The sequence below is a fragment of the Lepidochelys olivacea genome, assembly GCF_965140295.1.
Source record: "Lepidochelys olivacea isolate rLepOli2 genome assembly, chromosome: 7".
In the NCBI taxonomy this organism is placed as follows: Eukaryota; Metazoa; Chordata; order Testudines; family Cheloniidae; genus Lepidochelys; species Lepidochelys olivacea.
Genome location: NC_140417.1, coordinates 30,069,431 through 30,086,834, shown reverse-complemented (window position 1 = coordinate 30,086,834; position 17,404 = coordinate 30,069,431). Strand labels below are relative to the sequence as shown.

At 60.1% G+C, this 17,404-nt stretch overlaps 2 protein-coding genes across 2 annotated transcripts; one reads left to right on the top strand and one right to left on the bottom strand.

Moving 5' to 3' along the window:
- Positions 1–5,013: 5,013 nt before the first annotated feature.
- MRPL11 (mitochondrial ribosomal protein L11) lies at positions 5,014–17,334 on the bottom strand. The gene is made up of 6 exons (XM_084633495.1): positions 17,215–17,334; positions 16,047–16,181; positions 6,906–7,001; positions 6,545–6,638; positions 5,712–5,871; positions 5,014–5,428 (listed from the first exon to the last, which is right to left on the bottom strand). The coding sequence occupies exons 2-6, from the start codon at positions 16,167–16,169 to the stop codon at positions 5,323–5,325; spliced, it is 579 nt and encodes a 192-aa protein (XP_084489621.1). The 5' UTR covers positions 16,170–16,181; positions 17,215–17,334; the 3' UTR covers positions 5,014–5,322.
- On the top strand, positions 8,226–12,926 carry LOC311523486 (transmembrane protein 121-like). Its single transcript, XM_084633494.1, has 3 exons — positions 8,226–8,424; positions 8,898–9,060; positions 11,342–12,926. The coding sequence occupies exons 2-3, from the start codon at positions 8,955–8,957 to the stop codon at positions 12,292–12,294; spliced, it is 1,059 nt and encodes a 352-aa protein (XP_084489620.1). The 5' UTR covers positions 8,226–8,424; positions 8,898–8,954; the 3' UTR covers positions 12,295–12,926.
- Positions 17,335–17,404: the final 70 nt, after the last annotated feature.

The following is a 17,404-nucleotide window of genomic DNA, read 5'->3' as shown; positions in this document are numbered from 1 at the left end:
TTCCCTGTCTGAAACTCCTTCGCCACTGCTATGAGCTATTAAACATCTGCCACCCCACACCCCAGAGGTGGCAGCATCTCCGCGTGGGGCAAGGGATTCCCATCTAAACAGCCCCCACACCCACCCCAGCAGGGGCTGTATCTTAGCACTGGGTGAAGCATACCTGTAGAAACAGCCCCTGTGTCCCACCCCAGAGGGCACTGCATCTGAGCACCAGGGTGAGAAGTCTCTGTATAAACAGCCATTGCACTCCAGAGGCAGCTGCATCTCAGTGCTGGAGGAAACGACTCATATTCATATGCTGGTCAGGTGCTTTGAGACCCAAATTGGGAGGAATTCTGAGTAAAAAGCCAGCAGATCCCACAGCTATTTTTGAAAACACAAGGAGTAAATAAAAGGCAAAATAGCTGAGGCTGAAATGAATTTAAAACCCCCACGCCCAAGTTCCTGCCAGTCCTGGGGTGAGGGCATCATGCTGGACCCAACCTTCACTTTTGTAGACATCAAGCCAGAATGCAACCTACAGACGTCTAAATGTGTCTGACACACACTCCGATGCAGCAATGAGGAAAGCCACACAGCTCCAAGCTATTATGTAACAGGCTCCCAGCACCTGAACAGTACCTGCCAATTCCAAAGCACGCTGCTTATACATGTACTTACGGACCCCTCATTCAGCACTGAGATGCAGCCACCTCTGGGATGAGGCCCAGGGCCTGTTTATACAGGGATCCCGCACTCGGAGCGGAGATGTGACCACTGCTGAGGTGGGATGCAGGGCTGTTCACACAGGGATCCTTGCAGCTGCTTCTGGGGTGTGACAAAGCACCAGGCCGACTGCTGCATAGAAATGCTCTACCATGGTTCATAAAAAGAGAAGAAGAATTGCGGGGTATTGTGGCCATCACTGACTGTGAGGACAGAGTCCCCTGTTGAGCTCCTCATCCCACTCCTTTCACACAGCACCTCCTAGGGCAGGACTGGGGCACTAGGGTCAGCCCTGACAGCAAGAAGAGAGCACCAGCAATGAGGGACGTCAGAGCTGCACCCCCAGGGCTGCTCCTTGCTTTAGATCCAGAGTGACCAAGAGAGAAGCAGAACCACGCTATAGCAACAGAGAGAGGGAGGGAGGTTTTTTTGGGAGGGATGGACGGAGGGGTGTGAGTTGGAGGGTTGGCTCGTTCTCTTCACCTCTCCCCCCCTCCCCCCGCTCTCAGTCCCTTTCCAGCCTGCGGCCACAGCTAAGGGATGCGGGGGCGGGGTGGGGGGGGAAGAATCCGCTTTTCGCTGCCAAAATAGGAAAAAGACAGAGATGCAGCTGTGATGTCAGTGCTCCCCACCTGCATCACATCGCCATGGCAACAGCATACAGGGGGATTGTTCACTGCAACAACACAGCAAGGTGTGACGGGGCCCCCTCCCCCTTTCCTGTCCCCCAGACTCCTCCCCGTCCACCCCACAGACCTCTACAACCCCACCCCCATTGACCCCACTGATTCCCCACCCCGAAACCCCTTCCGCCACCCTCTGCCCCCCACATACCTCTACACCCCACCCCAACAGACCCTTCCCTCACACAAATCCCTCCCACCACCCCACTGCCCCCCGACTCTTCCTTCACACAGACCCCTCCCGACACTCCACTGTGCCCCACAGACCTCTACACCCTACCCCCAGACCCCTCCCTCACACAAACCCCTCCCATCACCCCACAGACCTCTACACCCCACCCCCACATGAACCCCTCATTGAGATCTCCCCACACATCACTCCCCCCACAGACCTCACTCCCTGCACTGCATCCTGAGGAGCTTCTTGCTCTCCCCACTGATCCCTTGGGGCAGCTTCTTCAGCTCAACAGCCCATCTCACATCGCTTAGACCCATGGGCCCAGCCAGCCTGGTATCACCCACTTGTGAGCTAAGGGGGTAGGTTTCCATTCTGGAATGAAGTTGGGGCCAGTTCCTCAGAGCAGGTGCTGGGGGTGAGATTTGGCTTGGCAGCACAGAGGGTAGGGGTAGATGGGGGTCAGAGACCATGCCCCAACCATGCCAGGACCTATGCACTAGGGTCATGCCCAGCAAAATGGGAAGTGGGAGGAAGCATGAGTAACAGCTCTGGATCTGTCCCTGTAGGTCTGGGTGTATAGGGGCATTCTTGTGCAGGGCAGTGCCCACATCTTCCTGGGGAGATGCATGTGCATGAGAGATATATGTGTGTGTATGGGGGTAGTGGTGGGGAAATCTGTGTCTTTGGGGGGAGGTGTGTGTGCTTCGGGGTGATCTATGTCTGGGTGGGTTGTGTGCATGGGAGCGATATGTGTGCATGGGAGAGATGCATGTTTCTGGGGGGACTGCGTGTGGATGGGGCACTGCATGTCTTCAGGGGGTCTGTGTGCATGGCGGGGTCCATGTCTCCGGGTGAGGTGGGGGCGATGCGTGCATGTGTGTAAATGGGCACAGCCCCCCATGTGGGATTGACCTCTGACCCCACCATTCTGCGGCAGCCTCCCCTCCATCCCTTGCCTACGCAGCCCTAGCAACAGGAACCCGTTTCCTAGAGACTCTCTTACGTTGCTACAGCAGCAGCAGCACCAACAAGCGAGGAACCATCAGTCCCTGGGAGTGGGGTGCTTTGGTGCGGAACGAGCAGGGGGCAGCCACCCTCCAGGGCAAAGCTGGGGGGAAATTTCTCCCCATATCTCTCAGTCCCTCCCCATCCCTCCATCCCCCAACTAAACACTTCCCCTCACTCCCTGACCTCCAACTCCTCCCTCTCTCCCTCCGATCCAGCCCCAGGACAGGGGGATTAGCACTCAGGGCACTCTTTCCCCTCTGGGGTGGGGGGGGGGGGGAGGACTTCCTCTGATCCAGCCATGCTGCCCCCACATGGAACAAGTTTGCCAGGTCTCAGCCCCATTCCTAGCCAGGTGCCACACAAAATCCATCCCCTTGGGCATTAACTCAGCCCAGGCAGAGGGGCCAGGGCCAGCAGAGCTGAGCTCCTCGGGGAGGGGACAGGGTGTGTGTGGTTTGGGGACGCTCCTTGGCAGCTGGCTGACCCAGAGGACCCCATTCCTGGGGTGTCGAGCTGCCCCTCCCCAGTGCTGAGGGGCCTGAGCTGGCTGGATTCAGGATCAGGCCAGATGGGGAGTGTTGGCTGCAGAGGCATGGAGAGATGGGGCCTCACTCTGCCAAGGGCCGGGCTGGGAGCTGCAGTGGCTGGCTGGGCCAGGGGTGCCACCCACAGCCAGAGAATGAATGGGAAGGGATGAGACTGGCCAGAAAACCCCATCCACACCCCCACATACAAACTGTACCACTCCCCACAGAACTCCTATCCAGACCCCCCACATTGCTCCACCTCAGACCTGCATCCCATTCACATCTCAGGCCATCTATTGCACCCTTCGCTGGACCCCATCCACACACACCCCAGAACCCCTACCCAGACCTCCCACATTGTTCCACCTCACACCTGTACCCCCTACTGCACACCTATCCACACCTTGCACCCCCACTGCACAGTCACATACCCCCTATACCACACCCCTCATACACACACTGCAACCCATCCCCATACTTCCCACACTGTATCCCCCAAACCTGCAGCCCTATCCACATACCCCCACTCCACACCTAACCCCTCCACTGCACCCAATCCACATACCCCACACCACACCTGCCCCCCCCACAGTCACACGCCCCTTTTCTTGCTGTCCAGCTCAAGGCAGCGTAACTCTGTTCCTGGCTCAAACAAAGGGCAATGCCTGCTTCTTTAGCTGGGGTGGGATGGGGGGACAGGACTGTTGGCCAGCATGGGGTGTGGGCTGGGACGGCTCTGACTGCAGGAAGTTCGCCACCATCTCCCCAAGCCCTGCTCCATGCCAGCGGCAATGCAAATCATGGATAAACTCTGCCACCTGCTGGGGACAACAGAAAACAGAAACTTTCCTCTCATTCCCCCCTAGCCCCCTGCCCCTCCATCCCAATCTGTCACCCTTGGCAATCCCAGTCCTGGGCTCCCCTTCCCCCACTCCTATTGATACCACTTAATGCTGATAACTCACAGCCAATCAAGAGTGCGTGGAGGTGCCCACGGCAGGCTGTTTGCCTCAGCAACCATGTCGTGTCCCAGCTCCAGGTAATTCTAGTCTGTCTGTTCACCTGCTTATTAGTTTCAAATAGAGATTTGATTCCCCTTCATGTTTCACCTTAAAATCTTGTGCAATGATGCTATAGATATTACCCAGCGGCTGTGCCCTAGCCCAGAGGCCGCTGGATCTCTGCACCAGGTGAGGAATCCTGGTATAAACAGCCCCCCTGCCCAACCCCAGAGGTAGCTCCATCTCAGCACCAGCCGAGGGATCGTGGTACAAACAGTCCCCTTGCCCTACCCCAGAGGGGGCCAGGTCTCGGGATCCCTGTATAAACAGCCCCATACCCCACCCCTGAGTCCCTTTCCTGAGTTAATACAGTAAACTGAGACCCTGGAGGAGGACAAGGTACTTAGGTTTCCCATCCAAAATGCATTCTGTTGGATTTATGATTCTTGATGATAGTTTGTCCTTGTTTTGTTCATTCGCCCTGCTGGGTTTGGTGTCTCTGAAATACATCCAATATATTGTAACACAATGGCTTCTCTACCACTTTCCAATCGACCTGGGTTTTGACAGAACCGCAGCTGGGCCGGTCCCCCGGATGTCTCGGCACATGGCACCATCCCTTCTCTAGAATTGCAACTGGCATTAATAATAAAGCAGCTAGTTTCCAGCCCTTGGGGTTACAAATATAATCTCCAAAGAGCTGTCCCACGTGTAACCCATGCAGCGCTAGCTGCCTGAACTACAAATGAGGGAATAGCCTGGGTCCTGTTCCCTGCCCCCCCATCCTCTCCCTGAGCCAGCCAGTCTCCCTGCTCTGGGACTGGATCTGAGCTGTCGCCCCCTCAGAGGGGAAAGGTCCCATATCCCAGGTCCCCAGCCCTGAAAACACAGACAAAGGCTGCTCCCAGTTTGGGGGTCACAGTGGGGTTTTATTGAATTGGGATTTTAATTGCATCGAAACAATTCAGCACATTTAAAGAAGGATTGGATATGAGGGGTGGGGCTAATTCCCATTCTCCATCGAGGCAATTCCATAGGCCAAAGATGGCCAGGATAGGGGAACAGGGGTGGAACAGATGGACAGACTGACATACTGCTCCTGAGAGGATGCCCCCAGCTCCCCATGCCCAGAGTGGGGCTTTGACCCTGGAGGCCCGGAACGTGGGATCTGGACTTGCTGGCCCAGCAGTCCCCGTGGGATCCGGGGGTCCTGGAGATCATTTCTTCTTGGTGGCTTCTGCCAATGCTTGGGCTTCTGCTGCTGCCACCGCCAAGGCCTCCTCGCGCTGCTGCCGGAACACGGCATATTCCTCTGCACTGAGGCTGGTGGAGAGAGAAGAAAGGGGTCAGACTTGCCTGACATGGGAAACCTGGCTCCCAGCCCCATCTAGCACACTAGACTACACCCAGCCCCGCCTGCTCGTACCACTAGATTCCTCTCCCTGCCCACTCCTGGGGATAGAACCCAAGAGTCCTGGCTCCCAGAGCCAGGCATAGAACCCAGCAATCCTGACTGCCAACTCCCCCAGCTTCACCCACTCACCCAGAGCTGGGAACCCAGGGCTCCCGGCTCCTGCCCCGGCACAGGCTCTGTGCAGGTACTCACTCTCTCACCACCTTGATGCCCAGGGTTCTGGCGCTGCCGATGAGGGATTTCACCACCTTCTCCAGACTCGTGTCCCGCACCACAAAGTTGGAGTTCTTGGACTTCACCAGAGCGATCTCGTACAGATGCTTCAGGGTCACCATGCCTGCTACCTCGTGCCCTGTTCAGCCAGAGACCTGTTAGCTCCACCAATGGGGCCCCATCACAGCCACCGTGCAGGCCCCTTGCATCCTGACCCACAGCTCCTCTACCCCTTGTGGACCCCATGTGTCCCCCCAACCCGCAGCCCCCCTGTCCCATCCGGCAGAGCCCCCCAGTGGACCACAGGGCCCCTCCAGCCAACCTGCAGCCCTCCCACAGGGCTCCTCCATCCTGACCTGCAGCTCCCATGTCCCATGGTCAGATGCAGTTCAGAGCTCAGAGCTCTAATGTTGGAAGCAGCCACAAGGTGACCCACAGGCTCTTTCTATGGGGTGCTCTTGCTGCAAGCTGTCCCCAAGAGGGTGTGTGTGGGGGGTGAATCCTGGTGGCCCAACTCTCCCCCCCACACCTATTCACAGGGCATCAGGGCAGGCAGGAAAGTGAGGGGAGGCCCTGGGTGCCAATCTACAGGCCTGGTGTCCATTGTGCGGTAGCTGGGGTTCAACACGGAGGGCAGCGTGGGCACTCCCAGAGCACAGGGAGACTGCCCCCTGCCATTGGCAGGACCCTTGCCCTCACCATCCTGGGTGGCCCTGCTCCCATATTGTGTAACCCCCTCCATACCAGTCTGGGCCTCTCCCCTCCCTCCTCTGTGCCCCCTCAGTTTGGGCCACCCCCGTTCATCTCCTCACCAGTCTGCGCTGCCCCCTTGTCGATGCCGGCAGCCGCTTTGAGGAAATAGGAGGCCGTGGGCTGGTTGATCTGGATCTCATAGGTTCTATCTGGCTGCAACACATCAAGGGGGTGGGGCTTAAACTGGGGTCCTGCCTGAGGAGATGTGGCCTTGACCTCTCTGCACCCCAAAGGGAGACCCCCAGTAACCTGCCACACACAGATCCTGCCCCACTGTGGAGGGGTGTGCTCTGGCCCAGTGGCAGTGATAGGGTGGGGCAGGATAGGGCAGTGTGGGGGGTGCCTCCCCCTGATATCGGTGCACATGGGCAGCAGGGCTGGGGGGCAGTGTGTGGGTTGGGGCAGTGGGGGCTGTCTCACCTTGACATCAATGCGCACGGGGAGTGGCACGCCCTCCTTGATGTCCTTGGTTTGCTCGTTGAAGTCCTTGCAGAACTGCCCGATGGGGATGCCCCTCTTGGGAGAGAAGCAAGGACACTGTCAGGGGGTTCGGATCCCCCACCCGCCTGCTCCATATGTCCCAGAATCTCTTGCAGCTCCACATGTGACCTCACCCCAAACCACAGCTAGTGCTCCCCAGAGGGGAAAGGCCCTGTATCCCATTCCCCACATCTGAGCCAGCCAGTCCCCTGCCCTGGGGTCACATTTCAATGGTATATGCTCCCCCCGCCCCCTTTCCCTGTTTGATGGCATGGGGTGAGGCTACTGCGCTCCTTCCCAGAGGGGCTGGGAGTAGAGTCCAGATCCATGGTGTAATGCAGGGCTCTGAATCTGGTGGGATGAGTTGTGCGACGTGAAGTTGTCACTAATGATCAGGCCAAATAAAGCTGAATTAGAGCAGCGCTCACTGCCTCCCGGAGCAGTTGTGAGCTCCCCAGGGAACCCAGACTGCACACCCACCGTGCACACGTCCTGCCTAGACACAGCCCAAGACACACACAGCACAACCCCCATCCAGCGTGCACATCCCAGGAACCCCACACCCTGAGACACGCACAGCACAACCCCTGCCCAGCGTGCACACCCACAGGAACCCCACACGGGCAGAGACCCCAATGAGCCCTTCTGGCTACGGAGCCTATGAACCACACACAGGAAGACCTGCTCCCTCCAGCGGGAGGCAGCACCCACACTAGCCCAGGCCCCATGCCCATGCTATTGCGCCCCTTTGTTCATTGCTCTGGTCACTGTCTCTGCCCTTCCCCCAGCCCCAGGAGGGCCCTGTGCTACTATGATTGACGGGAGGACACCGGGGTGGCACCTTCTTGCCCATCCATCACTGCCCGCCCCTGGAGAATTCCCCGCCTTGGGGCTGCAGAGCTATCAGGCCAGGCTGGCTACTGCAGGGATCTGCACCAGGACGGGCTGACGCTGGTGCTCTGGGGCCCAAAATGTTGTAGGTGTAGGCCTGTAACCCTGCCCCTGGCCCAGGAACAGACAGTCCTGCCCCAGAAGGGACTGAACTCCTGGCCCCAGGGGAATCGCCGGGGCTGCACAGGGGCTGGGACACACAGAAGGCAGCAATAATGCCACCCCTCTCCCAGAACCAGGACAGACCCCAGGTCCTGATTCCCAGCCCCCATCCCCCAGCCAACCACTTGACCCCACTGCCCTCAAGTGCTGGGACGAGAACCCGGGAGTCCTGGCTCCCAGCCCCTGCTCTAACCACGAGACCCCACTCGCCTCCCAGATACCACCCCTCAGCCAGAGCCCCTCGCCCACTCCAGAGCCCGCCCGAGCAGCCCAGGCTCCCCGCGCCACCCAGCGGCACAAGGACCCCGCGCAGACCCGGGACCCCCGGCGGGATTCAGGCCCCGCCCCCTGCGCGCGCGCACCCACGCACGCGCGCCGCTGCCGCTCCTGCATACGGGACCTGGAGGTAAGGGGGGCGGGGAACAGGCTGCCCTGCCCCCCCGGGGGTCTGGCCGGGAACGCCTCCGAGCTCCGCGCGAGACGGGCAGCGGAGCGGGAAGCGATGGGGTGTCGGGGGCGTGAGGAGGACATGGGGGGATTGGGGGCCTGGGGGTGAGGAAGCAATGCGGTGGGGGAGGCCATGGGGAGATTGGGGGCCTGGGGGTGAGGAAGCAATGCGGTGGGGGAGGCCATGGGGAGATTGGGGGTGAGGAAGCAATGGGGTGGGGGAGGCCATGGGGGGACTGGGGATGAGGAAGCAATGGGGTGGGGGAGGCCATGGGGGGACTGGGGATGAGGAAGCAATGGGGGGATTGAGGGCCAGGGGAGGAGGAAGCAATGGGGTGGGGGAGGCAATGAGGGATTCTGGGACTGGGGTGCGATGGGGTCAGGCTTACAGGATCTGGGGACATATGGTAAGCCCTGACCCCCTCCCCACAGGCAAGGCAGTGCAGGGAGCAGCCAACAGACACAGGGAACTGCCCAGAGCTTGAACCAATGCCAGGGTGTGAGGCACAGACAGCCAGACAGAGCCCAAGCCCTGGACTGATGCAGGGGGAGGAGCGAGGCCTGGTCTGCTCCGAGGGAGGACCAGGATGCCCAGGTCAGTATGTCGCTCTGAAATCACCCCTCCTCTAACAAACTAGACCCCTCTCCCCTCCCAGAGCTGGGGACAGAACATCAACCCCTTTAGCATCACGTCAGGAAAGTGAGATCAGCGTCAACAAACAGTTCTTCCTGTCTGACCTACTGTGCAGTGCTGCTTTTACACAACCCCACCCCAGAGGTGGCTGCATCTCAGCACTGAGCAAGGGATCCCTGCATAAACAGCTCTCATTCCCCACCCCAGAGCCAGCTGCGTCTCTGCGCCAGGCAAGAGATCCCGGCATAAACAGCCCCAGTGCCAGATGCTGTGCAGTCCCTGGCTGTCTACTAATCTGTGAAGTGCCCCTGAGAGTCCGGCTGTGGGGAGACGCTGGGAGATGACGCATCTCTGGCAGGGCAAATGAATCCAACCGACTGGGAGTGGGGAGGGTGGAGAGCCCAGGAGCTACTCGCTGGGCTGGAAGCTCGCACCAAGAAGGAAGGACAGGTCCCAGCACCCACCCCCACCTGCACGGATCATGTGTCAGGAGGGGCCATTCCCATCCCCTGTCAGAGCACACTGCTGTCACGGGGGTGGGGAAGAAGGGGAGCACGAAGGCAGCAGGCAGGTGAAGTGTGCACCACTAATGCAGGCTGGCACATCACATCCAGCTCCCAGCACGGATGATGGACATCCCCACCTGAGCCAGTCAGTCCCCCTGCCCCAGGGCTGGATCACAGCCAGCCAGGCTGCCCCTACACAGTAAAGGTCCCAGCCCCCAGAGCCAGCCAGTGCCACCCCCAGCTGTCACACCCTTCCAAACTCCCTTCTGTATGGGAGAGAGGCAGGAAAGGCAGTAATGGGAAGAGCTCACTGAAGCTTCACTCCCTCCTCCTCCGCCCGCCAAATCCATAAATCGTGCTAGCCAAAGCTGAGAGAATCCTACCCTGCCTCCTCCCTGCAGCAACCTAGTCAATAACCACATGGGCCCTTTAACCTCTGAGAAACCCATGCTGTGTGTGCACCAGCAAGGCACCTAGCGCCTGCCTCAGGTAGGCAGGGGTGCAGGGGCTATTTATACATGGATCCCTCGCCCAGCACTGAGATGCAGCTGGCTCTGGGCTGGGGCACGGGGGGCTGTTTGTATAGGGATCCCTTGCCTGGCATGGAGATGCAGCTGGGCATGGGGCTGTTTATATCTAATCAACAGTAATGCAAGGCCACATCAAGGTGGCTGAAGCTGCTATTTGTGGCTGCCGTGTCTTGGGGGGGGGGCGCAAGCATGGCCAGTGTGTGTGTTTGTAGTGTTCGCTATGGGGCAGGGCAGGTAGAGGGCTCCCCTTCCCCTGGCTGCTCTCCCCTGAGAAGGTACCGTGGGGAAGGACCAGAGTGGCAAGGGCTGACCGCCTTGCTGGCCCGTTAAGAATGAGGGGACAGGGGTGCGAGAAACACTGACCGTTGCTGGGATCAGCAACCAAATACCTCGCTGCTCAACTCCTCCCTGCACACACGTGCTGCTGTTGGAGCCAGTGGTTAAAGCTGAGAGCCAGGACTCCTTGGTTCTACTCCCAACTCGGGGCAGAGAGTGAGTCTAGTGGCTAGACCAGCAGGCTGGGAGCCAGGAGGTCTAGCCCCAGCACTGCCACTGACTCCATGTGCCCTTGGGCGAGCCGCTCTCGCTCAGTGCCTCAGTTTCCCTGTGTGCGACAGGATTGAGCTGACCCAGTTTCAGCGTCCCCATCAGGTACGGGAGCCAGCACATTCAGAACACTCCCATCACCCTGCCTGCCCCCTGTGCTCCTCAGGTAACTCCCTACAGGCACCTCCCCACGCAAGTGGGGCAGCAACACTGAGGGCATTCTGTGCTAGAGGGGTCCCTGTGGGACTGGTGCAAGGGCCAGGGGGTGAAGGCCAGGGGGAATGCAGGGGTGCTGGGCCAGCCCCTCCACAGGAGCCCTTCAGAGAGGCTGCATTCCTGAGGGCAGCAAAAGGGGAAGTGCGTTCCCTGCAATGCAGCCTGTAGGGGGCAGAGGGGAACACAGTCCCCACCCCTTGCCCACAGCGCTAACCAAAGGGGCATTTGGAGTGACCCATTCTAGAGGCCCAGCACTAGCTCCAGGATGGTATGTGTATGTCCGGAGGCCACAGCCTGTCCGTGGTCCCCTATGGCCTGTCCTCGGTCCCTCTGTGAGGCCAGCATTAGCCCCGGGATGGTGCGTCCCAAGTCTGCAGCCTGGTCTCTTGTGGCCCATCCTGCTCTAGGCAAGTGTGACTCACCCCCCCTGCCTTTTCCCTGCAGGCGCTGCCAGCTGGCCACCCTCTGTGACCAAGTTCCCCCGCTCCATGGCACCACTGCCCCCTGCCAGCAAGCCACACGCCTGCATGTCAGCGGTGGTGATCGTCTCCACCATGGTGGCGGTGGACGTGTACCTGATGGAGCTGAGCGCTGAAGCGCAGCGGGCCAGCGTGCTGGCCCTGGCATTGGCAGGTGATCTGTGCTTCCTCTTGGTCCTGCGCTATGTGGGGGCATGGGCGGGTGCCGAGCCCCGGACCCCGCGGCATGGCTACACCATGGCACTCTGGTTCCTCTTTGTCTTCACCCTGGAGATCAAGCTATACTTCATCTACCAGGGGTACCGGGGCGATCGGCGCACCCCTGACCTGCTGGCCCGCCGTACCCTGACCCTGCTGCTCTCCATCTGCATCCCCTCCCTCTACGTGGTCCTGGTGGCCACCGAGCACTTGGAGCATGTGGCCGCCTTCCGGCGCAAGGAGGATCTGCGCGGCCGGCTCCTCTGGGTGGTGGTGGACCTGCTGGACCTGCTGGAGATGCAGGCCAGCCTGTGGGAGCCTCAGCGGCAGAGGCTGCCGCTATGGGCCGAGGGCCTGACTTTCTTCTACTGCTACAGCCTGCTGCTGGTGCTGCCCTGCGTGGCACTGGGCGAGATGGGCCTGCCCGCCCCACCCCACCTCCCACTTTACCCGCTGCTCAGCCTGCTGGCCGTCAACCTGACCACACTGGCCATCCGGGCTGCTGACCTGCTGCTCTACCGCGATCAGCGGGTCTCTGCCATCTTCATGGCCAAGAACCTACTGGCCATTGTGCTCAAGGGGTGCACAGCACTGCAATACCACAGAGCCGGGGCCAGCGGGCTCAGGGAGCTTCCCCCTGGGGACGTGCCATGTCACACACCCCGGTGTGGAGGCATGGACAGCACCTCTGGACCCAGGTTCATCCCCCGGGAGTTCTGAGTGCGCAGGGACGCTGGAACACCCACACCCTGAGTTGGAGGGACACTGGCTGTGAGCATGGGGCCAGATCCCCAGCTGGTGTTACCCAGCAAAACTGCCCTGATGTAAACTGGCCCCCAGGCTCCTTCACACACACAGGAGGGCTGAGATCACAAACCTTCCTTGGGCACAAACCACTATTCACTAAGGGATGGGACTAGCATAGAAAGGGGCGAAGAAACACCGGAAGAGCTGGGTGAGCCCAGGGCTGGCATAGCAGGGGGCTATGAGTTGGGATTGAGGGGCACTGGCAGAGCTGGAGCCCAGGACTGAGACAGGTGGGGACTGAGGGACACCAGCAGTGCTAGGGCAGGAGGCAGGATTCACCCCTGCCCTTTGGGCTTCACTCCTCACTGCAGCACATTGATGACCACTGCATACACTCATCACCCCTCTGTGTGGAGCTAGACTGAGACACATGGGTCCACACCCACCTGGCCCAGTGGCAAGCCCAGGCCGAAGCACTGGATGGGCCCAATGGGTGGTGCCAGCTATGGCCCTGACATTCGGAAGGGTAGGGGGCACATGCCTGGGCCTGTCTGCTCCATGCAGGACATGGGGACAGAGGGAAATAAAGAAGAGCTAACACAGAACAGACCTTGGATCCCAATGTGCACAGAGTCCTGGGGCTGCATGCAGGGGTGGTGTACCGTGGCCTGCAGTCACCACCCCATGCCCCCAGGGGAGCGCCTGCCCTTGGCAAAGACAAGGCTGTGGAGGGGTGGAGCCCTGAGTACCCACCTCTATCAGCCAGCAAGAGGGGAGGGGAAGGGAGACGGGAGGCAACACAAGGGGCTGGGAGCCAGGACTCCTGGGTTCTGTCCCAGCCCAGTCACTGACTCACTGTGTGACCTCAGAGAAATGTTTTCTCCCTCTTCTGGCCCTCAGTTTCCCCATCATAGAGTTCAGGGCATTCCCATCCCCTGGCAGGTGCTTAGTGAGTGACCACTGACAGCATGCTGTGAAATCCCCTATGAGGGGCAGTGGCCCCCTCTCCCATCACTGGGGAGAGGCTCACACATCGGCTCCTTAAGAGCCAGGCCCAGCCGAGTACCCCAGCAGGTCCTGGCTCTGTGCTTGGGCTACCCCATCTCCTCCCAGCTTGAGAGAAGGGACCTTAACACAGACCCTTCCCTGCACCCATCCTGCACCACTCACTTGCCCCAGCACCAGAACACGGCCACCTCTGGGGTGGGCACAGGGGCTGTTTATATAGGACTCCCTCCCCATCACCCCTTGGAGGGCAAAGGGCCAGTGCCCCATTCCCTGGCCCTGCTGTCCCAGGAGTCGGGGGGAGCAGGAATGAACCCACATGGTCTTTCCCCAAGGGCACAGTCCCTGATCTGGTCCCAAACCAGGGGGCCTGGCTGGGGACTCAGGGCTGTTGGCTCATATTTACAGTAAAAGCCTTTTGTGGGTTTTGCAGCAACCCCCAGCCCCCTCTCCAGAGCCAGGACAATCCCAGCGTGGGGGGCAGGATTCAGTGGGGTCACCCCATGGTCCTGTTACAGCAGGGCACCACATGGGGCAGCAGCAGTTGGAGGGGAGGAGGCAGCCCAGCAGGGCTCTCCACACTCCCAGCAGAGGAGAGTCCAAGTGCCCTGCCGCTGGGCCCTGCCATGCCAGGAGGCAACATGGTCTTGGGGAAGGGTGGGAGGGTGCACTGGGCTGGGATTCAGGACACTGGGGTGCAGTCCCCACCACTGATTCCCTGCATGACCATGGATGACTCGTGGCTCCTCTGTGGGCCTCAGCTAACAGCCATCCCACCTCTGCCTGGGAGCTCTTTGGGGCAGGTCTCTTGCAGGTCTCTTGCAGCCCCCAGCATGACAAGGGCTGATCTCAGGCGGGGGAGAGAGGTGGGGTGTGTGTGCAGCACCCAGTAGAACGGTGCCTCTGGGCCCCACCTTTGTGCAAGCAGCAGCAGCTACAGACAGGGGGCTCAGTGTAAGCCTGGGGGCATTCTCAGCCATTCCAGCCCAGCCCCTCTTTAGCCATTGTCTGAACACAGCCCGGAGCGCCAGCAGCAGCAGACATGACAACACACAGGTGCATCGTTGGGCAGCGCTTGCTCTAAGCAGTAGGATTGGGGGTGTGGTGGGAGCTTGTGCAATCAGATGTCAAGGCCAGAAGGGCCCATTCAAATCTTCCAGTCTGACCCCCGGGCTGGATAATCCGTCCAGGGATCCTGCAGCCTGCGCAGAGCTGCTTGTTGAGCTGGAGTGGAGCTTTTAGAGGAAGACACTAGGGCTGCATTGAGATTCCAAGCAAGACTCCCTTCCCACCCCACCCTATTCCTGGGGCACTTGTCAGAAGGGCAGATCTGCCTCCCTCTTAAACAATGGTCTGTGAAGGCATCCACGCATCTCTTCCAGGCCCTTGACTCTTGCTCAGCCTCTGTTGGGGACATTAATGAGCTCCCTGCTCCAGAACCGCCCCCACCCCACACGGAAGGGCTGAGAGACTGGGGATCAAGCCCCCTCGAAACCTCGTCTGGGAAAAGCTAACTCCATGCAGTTCCTGCAGCCTCTCCCTGCAAGACATCCTCCTTGGGTCACTGTGGGGCTCTTTTCTGCACCCTCTCTGATTTTTCAACACATGGCGACGCATGTGGACGTGCTACGTGGACAAGTACGGGGCTCACCAGTAGAGAGGCAAAATCCCCTCCCTACCCATACTCACTAATCCCATTTACACAGCCAAGGGAATCACTAGCCAGTTTCTAGCCCCTTTCATAGGGGTGCATTGATTTTGTCCAGCCCTAGGCGTTTCGTCAGACTACCGTGAGGTACCAAGTCAGATGCCTTGCAGAGTCCCGATCAGTTGTATCAAGGCAGTTACCGTCAGCGACCAAGCTGTGATCTCATCCAATCACAACGCCAGAGTCGTCTGACAGACTGACTGCCTGGGAAGTCATCACCGGCATCAGTTACAACACTCATCCCTCGCAGCACAGGTCTGAGGAGCTACCGCATTTGGGGAGAGCAGGGAAGGCCTCCGAGATGCCCTCCTTCTAAAGCCACCAGGGCCAGCTGCCCTCAAGGGCTACTCCCAGCTTGAACCGTTCCTTTCCACAGACATTCAAATGAAAGACAACCCCTTGTGATTCACAAGTGCCCCATGCCCAGCCTGGCTGCCCTGATTGGGCCCAGAACCCCAACACAAAGTTCAGTAGAGCAGTATTTCTCTGTCCGCCCCGCAAACAAGGAGGAGCATGCTTCAACTGCAGAGAGCTCAAGAGCCAGTAGAGGGACTGAGCCCCACAAGAGACTCAACCCTAAAGGGTTCCGTGCCCACAACTACGTCTCCCAAACATGCCTGGGAAGGCTGGATCTCTTCCTGCCCACAAACACTGTGCCCCTGGTAACAGGTGTAAGAGGAAATCCTTTCAGAAGCTGGGGTGCTGCCCTGACATCTGCATCCAGCCAACAAATGAGAGGGGGCTAAAGACCCCGTACTGCAGGATTTGAACCACAGATCCAGCAGCCTTAAGCAGCCCAGAGTGAGAGCGGCTAACCCTGTTCCCACATTGTGAGTAGCCACAGGGGGCAGCAGGAACCTCACCAGGGGATTATTTTGGAGCATGGATGTCCCAGAAGCACCCGCTGCCCTTACAGCGAACCTCATTACCCCACACCACTGATTAAATACAGCAACCATCCCCAGCATAACAGCCCCCCCAGATCATACAGCCAGTGAGGGGCCTGGCCTACCTGCCCGAGAACAGGGCCTAGGGGAGGCCCCGGCACGGCCTGACCTGCCCGGATGATCATTCGGATGACACTCCCGGGATCGACCTTCTTCACAGCTTTGGCGGCACGGGAGATTTTTGACATGGTGAGTCTCAGCTGCGAGATGAGTACAGGGGAGAGGGAAAGTCACAGGGGGCAGCATCCAGCCCCAGGGGAGAGCGCTAGCAGGCTCTCTCTAGCACCCCGCACACTGGCACTAGGAAGGGCTCCCTTGCCGCCCAAGGGGTGCCACGGGCCTGGGGAAAGTGTTGTTTGTGTCACAGCACGGTTAGAAACCACTATTCCCAGAGGGTCCTAGTACCCCCCACCCTTGTTATACAGTCATACAGCTCAGCCCCCCCGTACACCCTCACCATAGAGCTCAGCCCCCCCCGATCCCCCAGGCCCCCGTACACCCTCACCATACAGCTCAGCCCCCCCGTACACCCTCACCATACAGCTCAGCCCCCCCGGTCCCCCAGGCCCCCGTACACCCTCACCATAGAGCTCAGCCCCCCCGGTCCCCCAGGCCCCCCGTACACCCTCACCATAGAGCTCAGCCCCCCCGTACACCCTCACCATAGAGCTCAGCCCCCCCCGATCCCCCAGGCCCCCCGTACACCCTCACCATAGAGCTCAGCCCCCCGGTCCCCCAGGCCCCCGTACACCCTCACCATACAGCTCAGCCCCCCCGTACACCCTCACCATACAGCTCAGCCCCCCCGGTCCCCCAGGCCCCCGTACACCCTCACCATAGAGCTCAGCCCCCCCGGTCCCCCAGGCCCCCCGTACACCCTCACCATAGAGCTCAGCCCCCCCCCGATCCCCCAGGCCCCCCGTACACCCTCACCATAGAGCTCAGCCCCCCCGGTCCCCCAGGCCCCCCGTACACCCTCACCATACAGCTCAGCCCCCCCGGTCCCCCAGGCCCCCGTACACCCTCACCATAGAGCTCAGCCCCCCCGTACACCCTCACCATAGAGCTCAGCCCCCCCGGTCCCCCAGGCCCCCCGTACACCCTCACCATACAGCTCAGCCCCCTTTGCGTCCCACCACCCCATGGCCCCGCCTAGCTCCTGCCCTGTGCGCCACGGCCACTCCCCAGACCTCAGCCTCCCTACCCCAGTCCCCCACGCGCCCCAGAACTCACCTGCGGCTCAGCCCCTAATATCGACTCCGCTCACCGCTCTCAGCCCAGCCTGGGCGCAGACATATTGGGGCAGGAGTCTCGGCGAACGGCATGCCGGGAGCTGTAGTTCCCCTTGGCCCTCCCCCGTGCACGCCCAGTGTATGCTGGGAGCTGTAGTTTTCACGAGCCCTTCCTGTGCTGTCCCAAGCGC